Source organism: Cyprinus carpio, chromosome A15 (genome assembly GCF_018340385.1).
Source record: "Cyprinus carpio isolate SPL01 chromosome A15, ASM1834038v1, whole genome shotgun sequence".
Taxonomy (NCBI): domain Eukaryota; kingdom Metazoa; phylum Chordata; class Actinopteri; order Cypriniformes; family Cyprinidae; genus Cyprinus; species Cyprinus carpio.
In genome coordinates this window covers 13,857,816-13,881,282 of record NC_056586.1, presented here as the reverse complement: position 1 = coordinate 13,881,282, position 23,467 = coordinate 13,857,816, and the positions used below count along the sequence as shown (strand labels likewise).

The 23,467-nt window shown below is 39.5% G+C and overlaps 1 protein-coding gene across 4 annotated transcripts; it reads left to right on the top strand.

Annotated features, from left to right (window-relative positions):
* Positions 1–14,673: 14,673 nt before the first annotated feature.
* Positions 14,674–23,461, top strand: LOC109088006 (autism susceptibility gene 2 protein homolog). Of its 4 annotated transcripts, none has more exons than XM_042771093.1 (13): positions 14,674–15,627; positions 18,212–18,482; positions 18,566–18,759; positions 18,895–18,939; positions 19,565–19,660; positions 19,939–20,010; positions 20,136–20,165; positions 20,266–20,337; positions 20,447–20,582; positions 21,097–21,165; positions 21,257–21,340; positions 21,430–21,640; positions 22,209–23,461. In XM_042771093.1, the coding sequence occupies exons 2-13, from the start codon at positions 18,386–18,388 to the stop codon at positions 23,314–23,316; spliced, it is 2,214 nt and encodes a 737-aa protein (XP_042627027.1). In that variant the 5' UTR covers positions 14,674–15,627; positions 18,212–18,385; the 3' UTR covers positions 23,317–23,461. The 4 variants fall into 4 exon arrangements, with proteins under 4 accessions (XP_042627027.1, XP_018957726.2, XP_042627029.1 ...); XM_019102181.2 differs by having other exon boundaries at positions 14,678–15,627; positions 18,566–18,780; XM_042771094.1 differs by having other exon boundaries at positions 14,679–15,627; positions 18,566–18,780; positions 21,287–21,340.
* Positions 23,462–23,467: the final 6 nt, after the last annotated feature.

Genomic DNA, 23,467 nt, shown 5'->3' with positions numbered 1-23,467 from the left:
CTATACTGTATAGTTATCGTTCTTAGTGTAAACAGGCCTAAACTGGCAATATTGCATCTAAAATGTAAGTTACTCTTTATTATCTTGTTTTTAGTGAACTGTTATTGAATGCACAATATTACAATAAATATAAAATATAGTAATAACTATATGTATAATGGTATTGAACTGAAATTTATTTGAAAAATTGCCCAATCCAATCCTATTAGGGAGCCACGGTCCAATAATACATTTAGTCTTACCTCCTTCACAGCTAAAAACATGAGAGATGAGTGACCTTTCCTATAAAAAAAGGAAAAAGGATCTCTAGAGTCGCAATATGACCCACAGATGAATAGTGGTTTGCTGTAATCTGGCCAAATGTATTAGAAAAACTGTGTGTGGGGGGACGTGTTTGTCCTGTCCTGTCTCTCATTGGTTGAGATAATGTTTTATCAGGTAACTGTCAGCCGTGAAGCTTGAGCATTAATGTTATCTGAGACAGCAGTTTATTTCCTCATCCCTGTTATCCTCCCCCATTCGGCTTCACCTTGAGCTGACAGGCTCGCCGAGGAAACCTCTGTGATCTCTTTTGATGGTGGCTCCTTGGAGAGAGGTGAAATGAAAAAGTTGCACGCTCGAAGCGGCCCTGATAAGACCTAATCAGCCGTTGTGGCGACTTCCATTTAGCGCACGGTGTAACAAATCATCTGTCACTAAGCCAGTGTGCAGCTCATGTCAGTCTCCATATTCCTCCACTGAACACATCATTTCTCCGCCAGCGCTGGATTCATATCCCTCGTGAACCCTCCTGACAGGTTTGTTATCAGTCGGCCTGGCTGGTAAACCCCAGGGAGATGGAGCGTAGCTATTAAAGGACGGGAATCGGAGTGTGTAAATGTCAAGTAAGCTGTCATCGGTGGATTTCATTGCTTCCACGGAAGTCAAAAGACATCGGCTCATATTCAGGGTGTTAAACACGGTGACAGTTCTCACCTGTCATGAATAATTTGCAGACGACATTTTGTGAAGCCGATAAAATCGAGCAGACAGGGTTTCTTTTGTGAAGGACACCATCCTTGTCTGCACTGAGACGGAAATGCTGGGGCGCAACAACAGATTTCAAGAACATACGGAGGTATATTGACACACCAACCGTGACCATCAGCCTTGGAAATTCTATACTCTGTCACCGTTGTTTTTGTCTTCATCTCTCTCAGTGAGAAACCAGAGGCAATAAAGCCTTGCTTTCCACTACATTGAGCATAAGGAGCCACTGCCACCTGCCATAAAGCTGATGGATGAACTTGGCTGATTCCTGGGCACAAATAAGGGTCAATTGTTTAATAAGAGTCAAACTCCTTCTCTGACCAATTTGACCATAGTAGTCAACTAATTCCCAAAGCTATCAAAAAAAAAAAAAAACACGTGCATTGAAAGTAGTAGGTCTTTCATGTGACTTTACATAGTAGTATAATATAATATAATGTATAAATATATTTACATATACAGTGATCTTGACAACACTTGCTATTTGCTATATTACTAGATTTACTAGTGCAATGACATTCAAGCATTTTAAGTGTGACTAAAGTGTCTAAATCAATGTTTTTAGTATTATTTATATACTTTTATAATACTTATTAAAATTTTGTAGTATCTTGTATTTTTATATTTTCAGTTTTAATTAGAATTTTCATTATAAGATTAAGTAATTATGTGCTTTTGTCATTTGTATATAATTTCTATTTAGTTTAATTTTTATTTCAGTTTCAATTTTAGTCATTTTAATGCTTCAACATTTTATTTTAGTTACATAACATCCCTCGTTTTTGTTTGTTTTTCATTTAATATTTATATTTTGTTTTATTTCTGCTTTATTTAAAAAAAATAAAGTTTTAGTTTTAGTTTACAATAACAAAACTGGCCTAAACCCGCCAGTTTTTGTAGCTGTCAGCCATAAATAAACAAAAGTAACACTCCAGTGAATGATTATTGAATTATTAACTTGACTAGTAAACATTACAACATGTCAGTAAAATACCTGAAAATACTTTTTTTTTTTTTTTTTTTTGCGTTGTCTGCTGTCTTGCTTTGTAATGCAGTGTATCTGAGCACAGTGATGGGACTGCCAGATGGTAAGCATCCCAAGGACGTTAGTGAAGCCAGGACTCATGCGGAGCCATCGCAGAATACAATTTGTTTCATTGTAACAGCATGCCAAGGCAGGCTCAGCAGTGGGGTGGGGTGCTCTATGCTCTCATAAGTATGCAAGAACAGAATGAAGCGAAGCTCCATCATACATAAAGTATGCTTATGAAGACAGATCTCTGTAGTCACCATTAAGCAGCATACGCAATGACACAATAACTGATTATGAATCTTTTCCCCTACAGATTAACGGAAAGAGAGGTGGTCATCTAGGAAGGGTTGTTTTAACCTGGAAAGGTGAAGCATCTTCTTGCTTTTGCAGGTGGTAAGTGGAAACAAAGCGTTAAGTGGTATTACATGCAATACACAAAATATGAGCCATCACACTTGGAATCTAAGTAAACGAGTGCCAGAAATAATATCTTGTTTGCGCTCTCTCCACCGTTTGTAATGGAGAGCGGTGTCGTAGCAGGGGAGTAGTTACCCACAACAACCCAATTGATTCTTTCCGCTTAGAAAAGCGGAGTGCGTTGGCAGTGTTTTCCTGATCTGTCTCTGTTCTCTCCATAATGTATGAGGTGCTGGAGGAGCCCTTCATTAGTCTCTGTTGGGCCGGCTGGGCAGGCTGGTGATGGCTCCCGGGGCAGTGCTGGACAGAGCTGTAAATTGGATGGCCTGCCCCTGCTGAGCCAGCAGCCAAGACTGCGTGTGTGAATTAGGGAGTGTGTGCCAGAGAGCAGGCGGCGGTGTTTGAGCTCTGTAGGGAAGCTCATGGCTGTCAATTACTCTGCGCCAATGGAGCCCCAGTGCTGGCACGATGATGGACCAGTCCACCGCTGCCATCATTACCAGCTCCAGTGGACTCCCAGCCCTCTGCCATATGCGCCCACTCAGGGGTCTCCTTCTGTTCAGCGTGGCAGGGATCAGGGATGAGGAAGTAAATGGACCTTGAAATTGATATTGGGTGGTAGAACTCACAAGCTCCTTTATTCTCTTCCCAACATCCACAGGCGATATTCGAAACTAATTTATGGAGGATTTTTGTCATTTCTTGTATGGAAATAGCAGACTGTTATTACAGTAAATGATGCATAATAATGGATACTATTCATCAGCCGCTTGTTTCTCCTTGGTTATAAATTATCAGGGGATTCATTTTTCAAAGGCAAAGAATGACCATGCTGCTGTACCTTTAATTGTCCATTCTGTTGCATTACATGGGAGCTGCGCGCAAATAAAAGGTCTGGTCCAGCAGGTTATTAAACCATGTTATTCAATACTCACATATAATATTATATATATCATATCATATAAGTAGTAATTTAGCTTTAGCATTTAAATTTTAAATGTACAGAAAAGCATTGTACATTCAAACTAAATCTGTATTTTATATTGAGTTCACCTTCTCCACTGACACTCCATTATTGGTGCTGAAATCATAAATATGCATCATACCATATTCATAGCTAACTTTTCAACAGCACTTTTTCCAAAATATTAGATTTATTTATTTATTTATTATTATTTATTTTTTTGGTTTATTTTTTTCCGAATTGGAATAATCAGCTACTGGCATTTAAGAAAAAATAAAATATGAGAGCGTTCAAAAAAGCAAGAATGAAAAAAAGTGATTCAATCTAAATATGAATATCTGTGAAAGATTTGGAAAAGAAAGTATAATGTGTAATATATTTTTATATTCAGGATTTAAAGTCGTGTTTCTGTAGCTCAACTGGAAGAACAAGGTGTTAGCAATGCCAAGGTCATGGGTTCAGTTTCCAGGGAATGCAAGTGCTGATAAAAATTTATCCCCTGAGTGTAAGTTAGTTGCTTTTAAATAAAAATGTCTGCCAAATACATAATTTTAATAAATGTACTCTATATTAAATATATATAGAGAGATGAAATAGCTTAAAGCACAGATGGCAAAGCTCTTTGAGGTGATTATATTTAAGCATGGAGAAGACAAGGATATATTGATTAATATAACCACTAGTTATTTACAGATACAAACATAGAAAAACTGCAAAGATTAACAAAAAATATCAGAAAGAGCATCACTGCTTGCTAGCATATTGTTTTTCAATTAAAACTCAATATTTAAATAAAATACAAATGTATTTTCACAAAATGTATGTTTATGATGTATAACAATTAACTAGATTCAGATAAAAAAATATATATATAACTTTGTCTTGTTGATAAAAAAAAAGATTTTTAAAACTGAGTGATAGACTATAGAAGACAAAAAAGTTATGGAAAATAAAAAAGGTTATGACTTTTTATCTTGCAATTTAGAGTTTATCTTACAATTATATATTTTTTAAATTCAAAAAACTCAATTGCTAGATTTAAACTTGCAATTATGGCAAAAAAAAGACAAACTCAAAATTGCAAGAAAAATGTGCAATTTGTGATAATACCTTGCAGTTACCTATTATTTTTTTTATTCCATGGAATCGGGCTTCGATAATAAACAGCAAAATCTGAAGATTCCATTTCACGATTGTCTTTGTTGTGTAAATATACTAATTGCTCAAATGGGGGGAATTAAAGTGCACAACCTTTCCTGTATATTTGCTTCTGCTTGACAGCAAGCGCAAGTGAACTTTAGCATCCTGTAGGATGGTGATTTCTCAGATGGGTTTTTATCTGCGTTACACTGGGGGGCATTGTCACAGATGACATATCACCATCTCCGCACTAGCATTTTTTTTGCTAGTAATTTAAATGTGCGGAGGGGACCGTAATTTGTTCTTCATGGATAATATGACCCTTAGCGGAGCAAGATCATGGGTCGGTTGAAGTGATATTTTCTGGTAATGACGGTCATACATCATTCCTGACGGTGTGGGTTTAGAGGCTAGCACATCACTGCCACGTCCTCTGGGACTCGCTGCCATAAACAAGTAAGACATGAGCACCCTGTGGAGGGCCGTGCAATTTTTACGAGCTTATCCTGAGCCCTTGGTGGCTGGGGGCTGAGCCTCTCACTGTCATGGTGATTAATACCTCTGAAGTCCTATCATCTTTCTTCATGGTCTTCCACTACTGGGGCACTACATTAGGGCTAGATGTCCTCAAGGTGATCTGCTGCAATCACTCTCACCATGTAACAATCAAGGACAGTCTAGAGTTCTCTGAAATATAGTGCAAGCGGATATAGTGTAGACTTAAAGGTTGACAAACACCTGTTTTTGAAGGGATAGTTCACCCAAAAATGAGCATTCTGTTATCATTTACTCAACCTTAAATCGTTCCAAACCTGGATGTCTTTATTTATTCTGTGGAACACACACACACACACAAAAAGATATTTTGAAGAATGTTTCAGCTGCCTGTGCAATGAAAGTCATTAGGGTCTAAAACTAATTTTTTGGGGGGTGAACTATCTCTGGAAGTCACGACTGGCTTGCTTATTGTTCATCTAAAAACCTTTGGACTAGTAAAACCCCACAGGCAGCTAGAGAGCGTTCTTGCTAACAATACTATTAATGACATACTAATAGGGTCAAGATAAAAAAAATTTTAAAATGCAGAGACTTGTCGGGGTTTTTCACGAGCTGTGATTTACCTCCACTTTTGAACAGACCTTTATAGAGTTGACCGTTATATGGCATGAAAGAACTAGGTCAGGCTTCACAAATGAGCTTGATAAATGCATGTTTATGGGATTGATTGTCTGGCCTAAATGATTTGTTATTTCCCTTTAGACATTAACAGACTTTGTAAATTAGGTGTCAGAGTAACAACCAGCATGTAATAAAAGCTGTTCACATTATTCTTCCAAGATCGCTAATAGAGAAGGTGCATAAATCACCCCCTGCCATTTAATTTTGGAGCCAAGGAGGAAAATGATTTGACACCACAAGAAACATCCCATCTGCTTCAGTGTTGCCGTCATTTGTACAATTGTCTTGATTTGACAGAACAAATAGTCTAGAATATATAAAATCGATAAAGAATTATTTGATTAAATGACTAATGAGGATAATCTGTGTTAGGTTTTTGTTTTGTATTGACATTGAAAATTAAATAATTTAGGATAATATTGTGGAGATTATGCACAATATGTCTACCGATATAGAGATTTTTTTTTATTTATGATATCGCTCAGTATTGGATTTTTTTTATTTTTTTTTCCATGCAAATTTTCGCTATTTTTACTTTTTGATTGCCTTTGCTGCCATCTCACTTAAGGGTAATTAAATTAAATTATTTATTATTAAGTAAAAAATAAAACAATAATTATTTGATAAAACTGTTAATGCAATCTTCATTAAATATCAAAATGATTATCCATTTTTCATACTGTAGGCTACATTACAATGTCGTGATGCCTAAATTGACATGTAGTATTTAAATCGATTGACTGTAGTTTATTATTTTTGATTTATTTAAACACAAAAATTTATTTTAATATCTGTATACCATTAATTGGTTATCAGTTTTTCGGTATCAAGGCCCCTGTTTTTGCACGTGCAGCTCCCTAAATTACATGAGAATTTTGTAATAATCTTTAAAGGCTTTGGTTCTAAAGAAAGCATTGGCTTTTGAGTTCGCCTGCACATAAACAAAGCTGAAGGAATGCACTTTGCCCTGTTTGATAGCTCTTTACCCACTCTCCTCCTCCATCTGCGCTCATGACTGCAGTGGGAGCCCGGCGATTATGATGGAAATCTCACAAGCCATTACCATGAAGAGGCTGGGCCCGATGCAGACAGCTTAATGGACTCATTTGTAATTGGTAGGGGGCAATGGCTAAGCTACCGTGGCCTTTGTGTGATTGAGTATAGAGGCATGCATGCAAATGAGACAAATGAATAGGAATTGAGTCTCTCAGGTTTTGTGCGGCTTTCTCCAGCTCTCCGTTCAGCCAGAGTGACCTTGAGAGGCAGTGCAGTAGGTGTTAAGAATCGTATAAAGAGGTGTTAACACTGGGGGCAGTGAACAGAAAGGAACAATTCATGAAGTCTGAAGTGGCAAATTCATTAGCTGCCATATGAATTGGTTTGGAAGGAAGCTGTTGTGCAAAGCCGCGAGGTACACATCTGTTATGAGCACTTCATAAGTGGCATCTGAATGCTCCATGGGCCTATTTACCACCCTGCTAAGCGAGTATAAAAGGGCACTTTCTGTGCTCCCTGTATGTGCCAGTTCTGCTGAAGACCTTCAATCAAATCTCAAGACTTTTCATTCAGTGGAAAACAAGTCCTCACAGGAGATCGCTGCAGTTTTATAAGATTGAAGATGATTTTATGTGCAAGTGCATGACATATTTTAGAGGTTTTGCCTTCGTTGTTTCCCGAAGCCATCAACGTGAGCTTCATTGTCCGAGGTGTTTTTTGTGCAGCATTGGGAAGAGAGCCTGTTCGTCACAGATGTCCAGGGAAAATTACACAAGTGCCTCATTAATGAATGGCTCAACAGTCTCTGGAGGTGGTCTCAGAGGCAGCTCTTTAATGAGCTGGGAACTCAAACACTGCCAAAGTTTACCTCGACCCTGCCTCTTGCGCTCGGGTAAGTCGGAAGAGCAATTCAATTCAGGGCCACTGAAGCAGAGGGGAATGGCCTCACGCTGATTTCTCTCTTGCGGCTCCAAAGGCAGGAATAATACACTTTTGTCACACGCATCCTGGGGAATTACAGCTCCTAATTTGATTAGGGGAGATTTGATTAACTGGAAAATGGGGATTTCACTAAAACTTTCACATGCTTAATTTATCCCTTGCCGAGCAGATGCAACATTGTGTCATCCCAATGAAAGGGCATATGGGAACCCTATTCAGTGGTTAGACACTCTTTGAAATCCAAGAATATTGGTATTTCGCCTTGGCTCTCACAAGTCAAATGCCTTTGATTATCTCTCCCTAGAAATAGCAGCGGCTGTCATGTGAGTTTGCGTATGCTCGCTTGCGAAGCCTACGTTGATCTGACAGCGCGACATCGGCGGCTTCTCTCAGCATTTCTGTTTATGGACTAAAAACTCCTGCGGTGTGGAGTCGTTCCATTCCATGAACAAACGGATCGCACATCTTCCAGTACATTAAGATTATGTATTTCATTTCAAGGCCAATTGGCCCTTAGTAATAGTCTCAGAAGGAGCTTGCCATTACAGACCAGTGGTTATGGAGGACAGAAGCTCTTCCAAAGGTCAAGTATGGAGGAATCCATCCCCATTAAAAATGATCTAGTTAAATCAGCTTTCTCTCAAAGGGCCATCGGGCCAAACCTGCTCTTTGAAATTAATAGCCAGACTGGAGCTGAAGGGCTAAGGCATCAATTTACTCCTCCTTCAGACAGAAAATCAGTGAAAACAACCAGGCCAAATCTGCACTAATGACTTTGCCTTTCAGGGAAGTCTGCAAGAATCTTTCGGTGTTTGAAAAAAGACAGACGGAAAAACTTGCGTGTGCTCATTCTTCATTCCATTTCTTTGTTTTTTAGGGCCTTGGGGTGTGGCTAAAGCTGGAACAGATGTACATACGCTATCATAAACCGATTCTTTGTCATAATTATACAAAATGATTTAGAATGAGCCTACTAGAATGAGTTAATACAAACCCTCGTTCCACAGCTCATTTTCAGTAATCACATCTGACTCCGATTTTCTGCCTTTGATGAGGATGATGATACAATTTAGCAGTGATTTACTATTTTGTTAGTCGTACATGCTGTGTGTTGGTAATATATGATTATGGTTTATGGAAATTGCTTAAACTGTGATGGGACTGTTAAAATGTTCTGATCATTTAAATTTTGTCTAAATCTGATTATGATGGAAAATTGTGTGCAGTAATTCAGTGATTTATATCCACATCCTGAACAAAGTTCAGTTTGGGAGAAATTAATGTTTGATGTTGTTATTATTCGTTCATGAAAATAAAAGCTGTTAAATACTTAGATTTGGATCAAATGACCATTCCTAACTATTAGCACTAGTATTGAAAATATCAAAATTGTAGTTAAAAGTAGTACCTGTATAAGCAGCAGTATCCAAGAATCTTTTAACTTGCATGTGATACAGAAAGATCTATGAATATCAAACATTTTGAATGACATATATTAGACATCACATCGCCATAATCAGGATAATAAAGCACATCAGTAAAATCAGGCTCAGCTAGAACCAGTAGAAAGTACATTGGCTTTTATGTGGAGCTTATAAATTATGAAAAGAAACCCCCCTAATCTTCTTCTGTTTGATGATATTTGATGGCCTGCATACGATTTGGAATCTGTCGTGTAGGTCTGAATGAATTTTTCAACTCAAGCCCACACATCTGCCTCCAGACCAACAGATCGAGATGGAAAGTGTCGTTGCCACTCGCATATTCATCCTCCTAAGGGCGCCCCAGTGCGTGCAGTCAGAAGAAGGAAGCTGAAACTGTTTTTCTGGCAAGCTGAAGATCCACATCCCGCTGAGGAGTCGCAAATCACAGCTACGTCCCAGCAGGATGACCAACTTTAGCTTGAACAAGGCCTTGTTTTGTTCAGGGCCTGTGAAATGCAATTAGAGACTCCCTTAGGGCCGACAGGGGCAATGGCTGAATGAGACCTCCCTGCAGTCCTGGGAGGCCATAGACTTTGAAGTCTTCTGCTATCTCCCCAAGAGAGCCCATCCCCGGTTCAGAGAGGACACTGCATTAGCAACGGAAGACATGAGGCTGACGAGTGCAGGAGCTTTCATGTGCCTCCTCCCATGGGAGTGTTGACGCTTATAATAAATTACATGATATATCTGTTGTGATAATAACCCATCTTGTGATTTATCATCTCGCCATTGCCTTTTCCTGCTGACGTTCACAACCCTCTGTCCGACGAAGAGCTTTGCGATTGGCTGATCTCACCAAGAATTCCGCAACACGGACACATTTATGTGATGCGTTTATAATAACCTGTGACAGGTACAAATGCAACCACTGCATTAAATCATATTATCCTTTTCTCACCCTACAGTAGAAGCAGGGTGGCATACCAGCACAGAAGCATTAATTGGAGCCGACACCGTCACCCAATAAGAGTGAAGTGCCATTTCGGTGCGAGGTGGAAGTGTCTCATCAGCATTGTGAACCTGTCGCCTGTTCCCTCTGGTTATTCTGGGTCTGTAATTAAGAGGATGGCCATAATCACTAGACTGTCTGTACGCATGTGTTGAGCAGAGAGGAGGAGAGTGTTGTAATTGTTCTGTCTCCAGGGTGCCGCTCTCAGGGCTGAGGCGGCGGTGGGAGTGTCCGCTGAGGGAGGGGTCACAGGAATGCACGGTTGGCTACTGAGGGAGCATTCTTGAGCCGAGCTGAGTGAAGCCGGACACGCTCTGGAAAGGATCTCCTGCATGATCACAAACCTGCTTTGATTGGATTTGCGCTTAATCTGTTGGTGGTGAAGCAGCTCAAAGCATCACATTTGTGTTTGGAGGATTTTACTGGATACTGATTCAGTCTCTGGAAAGGATTGGCTCTGGATGGACATGTTTAACATCATGCATGCCCTGATATCCAAAGGGTAAAAATAAACGCTTTGTCAGTGCTCCTAGATTTTGGAGGGACCTATCTTTTTTGTTATACATGTAAGGAAGCAACTTCTTGACACTTCTGATACTGAAGTGTCTGAACTCTGAAAAGCGTTGGATAGTTCGGAATAAAAAAAAATTGCAGTATTTTGGATGCCACTGAGAGGGACCAGAGAGTTTATAATCCTCCTTTCATCGTATCATTGGCAAATCGAATAACATCTAATAAAAATCAAAAAACATAAAAAAATCATAAATGACTAGAAAGAAATGGATAGCTCACTCCAATAATTGTTTTAATTGTTCATTAAAAAAAAAAAGCAAAAAAATGATATAAAACATTAAATCTCATTTTATAATTTTATCCATGTGTTTGTTTCATGTTATGAAGAATGTAAAAATATTTTTTGTGCATTTCCTTTGAAAAGCATTGGGGCTTTAAAAGAGTAAATCTGCTTGTCAGGTTTTGCAGTGGTGAAACACTGTCCTCTTGTGGTTGACTTTGTGTGTTGGCTAATGGAGAATCTTTACTGAAACATTAATATTGCAGGTTGCTCTGACAAAAAATAGAGACATCCCCCATCCCTCCCTCCATTATATCTAACACATATTGATAGGTTTGATAGATAGACTTAATTAACCAATGCTAGTGTCATCACATCACTTCCTATTCCAGTGAGACAGAATCCTCTGAGAACCTCTAAATGGGCATTTTTATGTCTGCTTTGACTCTTCTTTTATATTGTGTTTAGCTCTTATGTATTGGCAATAAATCTAGTGACTAATGCAGCTTCAGTTAGACCACATGCTGTGATTTGTGGTGCATATAAAAACCTTGTCACAAGAAACATAAACAAACCTTCCGGATGTTAAAGCTTGTAATATATTTTTAGCTATTTGATAGGTACAGTTCATTACTTTTTTCTTTTTTTTTCCTAGGCTAAGAATGTTTCCACATTTAAAGGTTCACAGCATCATGACATTTCCGTTCTGTAATATGAAGAATTACAAAACAAAACAAAACATTTAAAAGACATGTTATACTTGCATTAGGCAGATGGCATGATGAGAAATCCTCTGGATTGAGTACAAGGATGTAAAACGCAATACCCTTAGAGCCAATTAGTCCTTGATAACTTAGGAGGTGGTGCACTCAGGCCAAGTACGTGCAGGTTATCGTTCCCTTAACTGGATAGATTGTCAATCACTCCACAGCCAGCCAGCCCACCCAAAACCACTTTAGCCTTGCTGATTTTTTTAACAAGACGTTCTCTGTTATGCATTTATTTTTATTGGCACACTTACACATTTTAGTCATGAAGCATTCATGAAAACCACAATTGTTTCTCCCTATGTCACTCATCATTTACTTCATGCAGCTTTTGCTTCTTAAGAGTGCTGAAATCAAATCAGAGGCACTTAAGAACTTAACCAGATTACTTTCATACAGGCCCCAGCAATAGTTAATGGAATTTATTTTTTTTAAGTCAGAGCAGCTGCTTTGGAGGCTCCTGTCTAGCACCTTTTTCAGCATGGGCCAAGGTTTGGCCACCAGTTCTGGGCTGGAGGTTTCTGGACCGATGGGTCACGGCCTCAGGTCAAACTGCTGCTGTGTACAGAGCTCCTAATGTACAATAAAGCTTTGTGTTTTAGCACTGCTTTTAAATGAAGGGAGTTTTAGACTTTTATTCAGCTATATCTGCACTATGATTGGCTGTCTAAGATAACAGAAGGATGTGAACACAAAGTCCAGCAATATTTTGAGAAGCCTATTAAACCTTTAGCCATTGAGTTAAAGGATGCTTGTCTCAATCATAGGGCGATTTGACAGCTTTCAGGGTCTGTTTTATTTCTCAGCGTTCTGCCAAATGCTTCTCTGAATTGAGTTTTTAAGTAGACGTTACTTTGAATGACACACATCATATTTCTAATCCTTTGAATGTGTGTATTTTTAGAAGCAACAATACAGTTCTGATGACATTTATAGACAGTTTGTCTGAATATGGGTGATTCTTCAGTTAGTGAAAACATTTATCATCTGGAATTTGGTATAATGTGTGATGTGTTAGCAGTTAATTAACTTAAAACAGTAAAAAAATAAAATAAAATGTTTTTAAATTAAATAATTTGCGTGAATATTAAACAATTTCATAATGATACTTATTTAAAAAATAATTAAAAAGTATTATTGACAAATTATTCATAAATTATTAACAAATGAATGAAAAAAGAAGTACCACTGTTTCCACAAAAATAACTGTTTTAAACACTTATAATAAATGTTTCTTGAGCACCAAATCAGGATATTAAAATGATTTCTGAAGGATAATGTGACAATGAATAAAGTAATAACTGCTATAATAAGAGTAATATTATTGTAATAATATTTCACAATATTTACTGTATTTTTGAACAAATTAATGCAGCATTGTTGAGCAAAACAGTTATTTTTTTTCAAAAACATTACAAAATCTCATTGACCCCAAACTTCTGAACAATAGTGTGAATTAAAAAACAAAACGTTTAAAGCAATTATAATATTCTTGATTTTTCTAAAGCATTTTTTTTCTTTAATATTATAATTTCTCCCACTGAAGAATCACCCATATGCACTCGACTATGTTTGACCTTCTGTTGTTATGGCTGTGTGTTGTAAACGCTAATATGAGCAGGATCACTGAGGAGCTGAATAATCTATTCGCCCAAAACACGGCTGTCAAAAGTTGACAGCTTCCCTCAGCACTCACAACCATAACATGTTTCTGCCAGGAATAACTGAACTGCTATTCACAGAGCTGTCTTTGCTTCAGCCCACGATTTTGGCCGATGTGTAGTGACAGGCCTGGATAGAGGGTTTTTCACGTTCCGTCGATGCTCGTTAAGGCTGTGTTAAGATTATATGCTATACAGGGTCCAGAATGCATTTCACAGCCATGATCACTTTCAAAGTAGAAGTGAAACTATTCAAGGCCATAGTATAATCTGTTCATCCCCTGTCCGTTGCAGACATAGGTATACATGTTAGTACAACGAAGTCTGTGAGACAGGCAGTCAGAACAGAGTTGGCATTGTTTGCAGGGTAACCCGAGCTGGGACAGGCCCGAGCGTCAGGGGATAGTGTATAGCCAAGATCAGCACTGCTGAGAGATCAGCAAGACAGCTGACTGTTTGGAGCTTTCAGCACAACTCAAATAAACACTTTGACTATCCAACTTTAGCATTCACTTTGCCCCCAGCTCTCACACACGTTACAGCCATGACTGACCACTGCAGTAAGACTCACAACGAGCCCTTTATCATCAGTGTAGTCGCTTTAAGAGTGTGTTATATAGCTGAAGAACCGAGTCTCTACCGTCCTCCACGACGCTGATTGTTTAACTGGCACTCCAGGGGGCTCGGTTTCTCAGAAGCGGGAGGTGCAACACATCCCACAGGCATCAGGAGACATTGTGTGCATGGCTGGCCTACATCCCCATCACTAATACCACACTGAACGAAACCTGACCGCTGAATAATGAAACAGGTCTATGCCGAGCACCGCCACCCATTGTACTGACTGTGGGAGAACACAATTTATACATGCTTAGCCTGTGTCCTGAACTGGCCTTTCTCATCATCTTTTGTGAAGGGATTACGTTATTATAACAAGAGATGACTTGCTCAAATATGGCTTGATTCTGTCATATGCTGTATATGGCTGATGAAATGCAGTTTTGGAGGAGGAATTGCACTTTTGTAAAAGCTATTTGGATATAAAGCTTTAAAACTGAAGAGAAATACAGGAGGGGGTGGAAATATTTTCTGAAAAGATGAGATTATTATACATAATTTCATGGGAACACATATTCACTAATAATTAAAAGAGTTTTAAATTTACACATTTAGCAGATGCTTTTATCCAAAGAAACTTACAGTGCAATCAGGCTATACTTTTTATTATTATTATTATTATATGTATGTGTTTTGAGTTTTCCCTCAATAAGCTCCTAATTTGCTGCTCATTAATAGTTAGTAAGGCAGTTGTTAAGTTTAGGTATGGGGTAGGATTAAGGGATCTAAAATATGTTCTTATAGTATAAGGCATTCATATGTGCGTTTTAAGTACTTATAAACAGCCAGTATGCTGGTAATATGCGAGCTTATAAGCAGCTAGTTAATAGTGAGAATTGGTCCTTAAAATGAAGTGTTACCAATTCCATTTATCCCAGAGGAAATACACTTTCATAGGTCATGAGATGTAATGAACATCTCAGTTGCATTCCATTTAATTATAAACCATTTCTTAGATGTTTATTTAAAAAATAAAATAAAATGCAAAAAAGAAATAAACTGCAAAAGAGTTTACGCTGTCATTTTCCCTAACTCAGAAAAATGGTGTTTAATCTTTGGTATCTGGCAAATTGAAATATTTTCTCAAACTCATGAAGCAAATGTGAGATTATTGAAGTCTTTTCTAAGAAGAAAAACATGAAAAGCAAGACCTAAACCTCTATGTGCACCTATTGTAATGTTTTGCTTTTTTTTTTGTTAAATAAAAATACTGTAACAAAAAAGCTGTGTAGGATCCCAGTTTCATAGCCGAAAAGCAGCCATATTATCGATTTGATCCATAAAAATCGCAGTAAGCATGAAAATCATGTGCATACCACCCAGTTGGCTTTCTGCTTTGATGTATTAACTGGAAACGAGAGACAGACAGAGAGAAAGAGAGAGAGAGAGCACCGCCATAAAGGAAGTGTTGGCTTAGTCCGTGTGATACCCAACACCACAGACTGTGATCCTGCAGACAGACTGGCAAGTTGAGAAGACAGAGAGATACTGTTCCCCTGTGTCTTATTCAAGAGCTGTTAAACGCCCGCTGAACACTGCACCAGAGACTGCTCTCTAAACCTGCCAGATTACAGCCTGGACCGACTGCAAGGACACATTTCTAGTTCATACACGATTCAGGGGTGTGGACCTATTAGAGTGCAAAAAACAGAGAGGTAGGAGCTTTTTAAGCTGTTTTCAGTTGATGACTAATCCTGAATATAGAAGTTTGAGTATTGTCTTAGCACACTTCAACGATACAAACCCACACTGATGAAATCCAACCACATAGTGGTTTCTTCTTGTCGAGATTGTTGAAGTTTCAAAGAGGTGCAGCTGAACAGATGCACCTTAGCTTCATTCACAGCGGGTTAAAAACCATGTGGGAACCTGTCAGCAAATAAGAACAACTGTTTCTCAGTTTGAGTCATTTGCCAACTGTGCCCTAGCAATAACGCACGTGGCCCTTGATGCCACCAGATGATTTATGAGACGTCTCCCGCCATCTGCAAGTGCAAACCACAGTGGGATGGCTACAGTAAACACGCTCATGATTCGAAGATTATGAGGAGTTTTTAGGAGGGCTTACCTGAGCTCCGCCTGAGTCTACTTTTGTATGCACACAAAGCTCCCTCCAAATGCTCCTTCACGAGATTTAGAGCTTTCCCCTGGCACCCTGTCAAGGACAAAATTTAAAGAACACGAGTGTTTAACCTCCAGCTAATCTTGTCTTTGTGAGAATGAAGGGATTAGACCATTCGTTTCTGCATGCCTGGAAGGGTTAGGCCAGTAATGGGCTTGATGAATGACAAAAATGGCTCGGGGAAGGGATCTGCCAACTGACACAGGAAGACAAATGCGCTGGTGGCCTGACAGCTCCGAAAAGAGGCTTAGCTTAATTCCTGACCTGCATCAAAATAGAGCATTACCGTGCCATGACACTAATTGAAAACAAGCAGTTTAAGCGAAACCAGTCTTATAAACACGAGCCAAACATTTTCATTTCTTCGTTGTTATTGCGTCATCTGATGGAAGGGGACATCAGCATGCTGTTCTTTGATTAAACAGAATGCAAATTAGATTTAAACACCAGCGCCATTATGGCCCAAGGGTCTATTAAGGACTCTCTGTGCTTATTATTTAGCTTTACTCAATTAGTCTGTAGCCAGTTGTGCCATGTGGCCACTCATTACCGACTAGTCTGTTCTCCTCTCTGGAGACTCTGGAGCAATCATCTCATTACGGATCTGGAAGTTTATGAAGTATTGCATTCTGCAAGCACCTTTAAACATTTTGGGATTCATGTTTAATGCGTTTCTCCACACTCATTTACTGTTCCCAGCGTTTGAATGACCCCTGCGGCTGTGTCATCCTGTTCAATACAAACAGCTCATCACAAGGGATTTGGAGCTCAGTTCAGGCGAATAAGTTGCTCCTTGTGTTTCCCTCCTCCGTGGACCCCTGGTGTTCGCGAAAGGCGGTCTACCCCTCGGAGAAGCTAGCAATCCATTATGGGGCTCTCAAAAGACCTTTCACTATAGATACAGCAGCAGTGGAGAAAAGGCCCAAATTGACAGCTCTACACAAAAGAGATTTACTGCTTTGCTTTATGTGCATGAGTGCTGTTCAAAAGGAGGTAATTGCAGGTTGTATAGATGGGCGAATCCTTAAGGGATTTCACCCCTTCATCACATTTGCATTCACTATTAGTGCCCCCGCCCCGGGGAGGGATCAATAAATGTCACGGTGAATCCAACATCATCTGTAGTATGGCAGTCATGAAAAGGCTAATGCTGTAAAAATAGAGATATTCTACTCTGTTTATTTATTTATTTATTTACAAGATCTGCTTTCCTCATTTTACACTGTTGTCTTTGTTTTGACACAATAACTGCAGCCTTGTGTGTGCTTGTGCTATACTGTTAATACACTCCTGTTCAAAAGTTTGGGGGCGGTAAGATTTTTTCAGATGTTCTTGAGTAAATTCTCTAATGCTCAAAGTAAAAAGAGAAATATTGTGAAATATTATTACAATTTAAAATAACTGTTTTTAAAATAACAGTATTTTATTTCTGTGATGGTAAAGCTGAATTTTAAGCATCATTACTCCAGTCTTCAGTGTCACATGATCCTTCAGAAATCATTCTATTATACTGATTTGCTGCTCAAGAAACATTTCTTATCACTGTTGAAAAAAAAGTTTTGCTACTTTTTTTCCAGAATTCTTTGATAAATATAAAGTTCAAAAGAACAGCATTTATTTAAAACAAATATTTTCTAGTATTATAAAAGTATCACTTTTGATCAATTTAATGCATCATTACTGAAAAAAAAGTATTTAAAACAATCTTACTGGCCCTAACTTTTGAGTGGAATTGCTCATTGCACATAAATGTGTGAGGTAATAGTCCAAGAATGCTTATTAATGTCGGTGTTAACTGTAACCCATTTTTCTTCTACAATGTGACATGTTACTGAAACAGGATATTCAGCAAGAAAAAAAAAGAAAGAGAGAAGTTCATTTTAATCAGGAATTGAGCACAAAAGTTGGGTACCAGATGTTAAAATTGCATTAATTTTTAATTTGTTAGTTTTTTTGGTAATTTGACTTCACAGATTGAAGTGGGCAGTGAGTTTTGCCAAGGCAAGCAATGTAATCTTGTACTCAAAGTGACTGAATCACTGTTTGGTATGATGATTCTCTAATTATCATCTGGACTAGTCTACCATGTGTTGACTCAATATTTTTTTGACCTGCAGGTCTTGCTGATGTTGCTAACACCACAAATGCGAGAGCAGAAAACAGTGAGCACAATGCCACAAGGAGAAGACATTTAGAACCCAAGAAAGACTGAAGGAAACCTGAAAGAAAAAGCTGTTTGTAGTCACTTTTGTGCACAGGTAAAGAAGAGCATTGATTCCAAACACCTCACCATGTTTGCCCCGACGACAGCACTGCCTCCTCCTCCTCCCCTCTTAACAGGAAGTACTCTGCCAGTGCCCAGTACACCATCAACAGCTCCCTACACAGGTACAGCAGCACCAATCGGACTGAAAAAATAAATCACATATTTGCTAGCTGTGTTCTGATTCGCTCTGTCATGCACCCTCTAGATCATGACCTACTGCGGCAGGAGTTAAACTCTCGGTTCCTGGCCTCCCAGACTGTCGATCGAGGAGGTGCTCCAGCTCCCCCGGCCTACCTGCGCACAGAGTTCCACCAGCACCAGCACACACACCAACACACACATCAGCACACCTTCTCTCCCTTCTCCCATTCCATCATGCCCAGCCCAGCAGCACCACTGGTGCGTACCCCTGCCAGACAAGTGAGGAGAAATACTCATAATCACTACTCAGAATAATCCATGTTTTGAGCTCAAATTCTACCAATTGCAATGTACAAAGTTCCTAAGTTAAGGTTAATATCTCTTTTCTTGCAGTTTGACAAATACCCCGCTACAGTGGACACCTTCCATAGACACAGTGTAAGTTATATATCTTGTGCACATCACGGACTGTGATTTGAGTGGCATGTTTCTTTTACTGTTTCATCTTGTTTCCGCCACGGAATTAAAAAATTAAAAAAAAAAAAACAGGTAATTGACTTTTTATCTCAATTCTGACCCTTTTTCTGATTAAAGTCCAAATTGTGAGATATAAACTTGCAATTGCAAGAAAAAAAAAGGTGGAATTGAGAGTTGCAGTTAGCTTTTTTTTTTTTATTCTGTGGAGGAAGCAAAAAAAAAAAAAAAAAAAAAAAAAAAAAGAATTGTTGGATGTAAACTGTCCGCATTGCAAGCTGTAAACTCAGAATTACAAGAAAAAAGTCAGAATTCTGAGTTTGTTTCTCGCAGTTCTAAGACGAGACAAAACCTGCAATTGTAAGAAAAGAAGAATTGTGTCACAAATTACCTTTTTAATTTTTTATTCTGTGACAGAAGCTTAAAAAAACTGTGAGATGTAAACTTGAGTTCAACAATGTGCTTTACTTAGGGTCAATTTAGATTTCACTTTAAAGGCCAGAAACAGACATTCTTTTGTGTCCTAAATTAGCATGAACAGACTTTTGTTTCCTGACATTAATGACATTTTTCCACTGTTTCGCTACAGTTGGTCCCGTCCTACCCGTCAGTAATGACTGGAATACCTCCTATGGTTCCACCTGCTGGACCATTCAGCTCTCTCCAGGGAGCTTTTCAGCCCAAGGTTTGCCTGCCACTCTGTCTCTTAGCTTTTTGTTTTGTACAAAACGCAGCATTCTTAAAAGGCCTTGACGACACTGATAGAAGACTGTGAATAACTTGATTTTTCTTGACCTCCCACAAAGAAAGAGCAAAAAAAAAAAGTAAAGGGTTGGACTAGCCACACTTATTACTTATACAAGTGAGAATGTGTACTGAGGAAGAACAGCGCATCTTGTGGATTTGTGTTGATGATAATTTAAATAAATACGGATGCAGTATTCACAAATTTTGTATTTGCAGGCTTCCAACCCTCTAGACGTGATGTCAAGACCAGGATCAGTGGCACACCAACTTTCACAGAAGGACTCCAGAGTAAGTTTCCACGGGTCAAAATCTGAGCCATACAAGTCTTGAAATATTTACAGCTGTTCTGTCTATCATTAAAGAAATGTAAGAAGGATAATTTAATGGATTTTTGTATTTTTTTGTTTTTTTAGCTTCTTGACCCCATGTGTCCTAAACCAAAGGTAAGGTTTGCATGTGATTATTCAACTCCTTTTTATTAAACTTGTAAATCAGAAACTCAATTCTTTAACCATCATTAATTGCTTTTTAAATTTTCCTCAGAAACCTGGAAAGTGGTGTGCAATGCATGTCCACATTGCATGGCAAGTTTACCATCATCAGCAAAAAATTAAGGTAAGTGCAAAAGAAATGTTCTTTTTCAAGAGGTGAAATGTATCTGGTTTTGGACAAGTTATCTGTAATTAATGTTATCCGTAACCATTTTCTATTCCTGGGGTTACAGAAGCAGATGCAGATTGAGCCACATAAGTTAGACTTTGGGTTTAAGCCTGAGTTTCTGAACCGATCGCCTGGCTCAAGCTTCATGGGACTGCAGCCACGTGATTTACCCCGCCCCTCCACCATCCTCTCTAATGCAGGTAGGATTTACAGCATGGATCAAATCCACACTAGTGACTGTAATTTAGCCAAATAGGATGTTCTTGGATCACCAAGTTGTTGGTCCTAGAACAACATCCCATCAACCAATTAGATTATATGGTTATGGCTTAACACTAGGTATATTCTTATCAACCGGCTCCATTGATTTTAAGGTAGTACAGTCCTCCTGCTAGAGGGCCAATGTCCTACAGAGTTCAGCTCCAGCCATAATTAAACATCTGAACTAACTAATCAAAGACTTCAGGATTACTTGAAGGATTGCTTCCAGGTATTTTAGGGCAGGTTGGAGCTATATTCTGCAGGACGCTGGCCCTCCAGGAACAGGACTGGGTTAGGGTTAGGTACTAATGTCAGTGTCAACATTAATGAACGCCCATGATATCATTGAGCAGTGTCCTCTGATTATATAAAACATACATTTCATAAACTTTCTAAGAGGAAGTCTGACAGAAACAAGACTGTGCTCACCAGTATTTGCATCTGTCTTGTTAGGTCCCACACACCCTTCAGTTTCGCCACCACATACTCCAAACAATCTCCACAGTGTAGTCCCCAATCATGGTAAGATTAAATCTGACTTCAGAATTCAGTTCATATTAGATCAACATTACTGCTCAAAATCTAAACTCACGTATTCCTTCTTGTTGTGTAGAGTCTCTTAATAAACCACTCACCTTTGCAGGCCTGAGTATACTGAGTACATCTGCCTTTGGAGGACTAGGAAACCCATCAATAAGTAAGGACATCATTTATCCTGTCATGAAAGGTTCTACTGTAGGTTAAAAAATGTAATCTTCCTCTGACTGACGTTAATTACATTGACAGCACCAAATGCAGCACATGGGACTAAAGATGGTAAAACAGTGCCAACTTCAAGTGGACCACTAGAGTCCTGGAACAGACTGCACCAGACACCCTCATCCTTCCCAACGCCCCCTCTATGTTCAAGGTCTTCTGAAACCGAGAGAGCTCCCTCCATACCGGACAGGGCAGCAAATAACAGAGAATCCCTAGAGAACAAAGATGACAAGGAAAGGTACGTACCAGCTATTTTGCTAGTCTGTCAAGAGCAAGAATGTACATTCAGAATGTGATACATTTACATTTCCCTTCACCTCAATGACAGTTGCTCAATCAGCATGTGCATCCTCAAAAGTCTGTGACCAGGTTGCTGCCATATTTGCTTCATGAGCACTTAGTTCTGGAAAGATTTTCAAATTGGGTACTTCCAAGGAGTCCTGCACTAGCCGAGCAACTGTTATTGAACATTTGGAAATGCTAACGGATTACTTTCTGCAATTATGCAGACCTCTTTGCACACATAACAGTTTAGCAGGGGCTAACTGCCTAAGCCAGGGGTGTCCAATCCTGCTCCTGGAGGGCCACTGTCCTGCAGAGTTTAGCTTAAGTTTTAATTAAACGCCTAAACCAGCTAATTAAGATCTTGATGATTACCTAAAGAACCTCTAGGCAGGTAAGTTTGGGGCAGGTTGGAGATAAACTCCACAGGACATTAGCTTCCATGAGCAGGACTGGAGACCCCTGGTCCTAGATAACCTACCTGATCAAGAGTTCAAATAGATGTTTTATTTCAATCATTGCAGGGAACCAAAAGAGAAATCAAATGGACGGCATTTGTCCCCCATCAGAAATAGTGCCCTGGACAACAAACAACCAACAGAGTCCTTAAAAAGTTCCTCTCCGAATGAGCCCAAGGAAGAGGACCAGGCAAGAGAGAAAACACAAGCCCAAGAGCTTTCTCAACAAACTCGAGAAACTGAGGAGCAAAAACACAAAGAGATCCAAAGTGACAAAATAGAAAAGGATGTGAAAAGTGAGCAGCATCCCACTGATGACAAGCCAGCAGGAAAAGAGAGTTCATCACCCAAGCAGCAGAGAGAGGATCTCAAGCGGCCAAACAGTGATAGCCAACCCTGGGAGCCAGCTGAGAAGAAGATTAGAGTCGAGTATGAACCCCATGCCAAAAGCAGCAAGGTGAGAGTGAAGGAGGAGAAGAGAGACGACCAGGACCGTGAGGTTACAACACACCATAAAGTTTTGGAAAAAACGTGGCAGGATCCCAGAGCCCCTGCTATTAACCCTTCACCTCTTTCAACTCTTCCTTTGCCGATAGGAATCCCAACTGGCCACCCTGGTCTTGACAGAACTAGGCTGGTCTCACCTTTTCTGGGAATGGGACCATTACCTGGTACCGAAAGGATGCCTTACTCGCCTCAACACTGGGAGTCTATGCGGAATGTTTACCGAGGTTTAGATCTTCCTCGTAGGGACTTCTTGGGCAAGGACCTCTTAATAAGAACCGACCCCCTGCAACGTGCCATGATGGGGCACCCTGCTTACCCACGAGAGCCATATCTGCAGTCCATGGTCCTGGAGCAAAGGAGTCAAATGGAGGAACGGCAACGCATGGCCTTCCTGAGAGAAGAGAGCGAGCGTTGCCGCCTACTGGCTATGCATCATACTGCACTGGATCCTCACTTACCGCCTCCAGGACTCTTCTCTGCAGCTTACCCCAGCACAGGGCTCCTACATTACAGCTCACTCAATAGGACTCTACCTGCTGCTTACGTACACACCCAACCACACCCACTTTTCCCAATGCTGGCAGCACGTTCAGGGTCTCCGAGACGGATGACCCCTCTCACAGACAGACCTGTTTCGCACCCACACAGAGACACTGAGACTCGGTGAACTGGACTTCATCAGAATCTGATGGACTCGTGTACGTCAAGCACTTCATGTGAAACAAAGTGTAGTCATGAAATGTACAGTGGTGAAAATGATTTTTTTTTTGTCCAAAAACAAAAATATTAAAATGACTTCTGAGAAAAAATGACTTTAC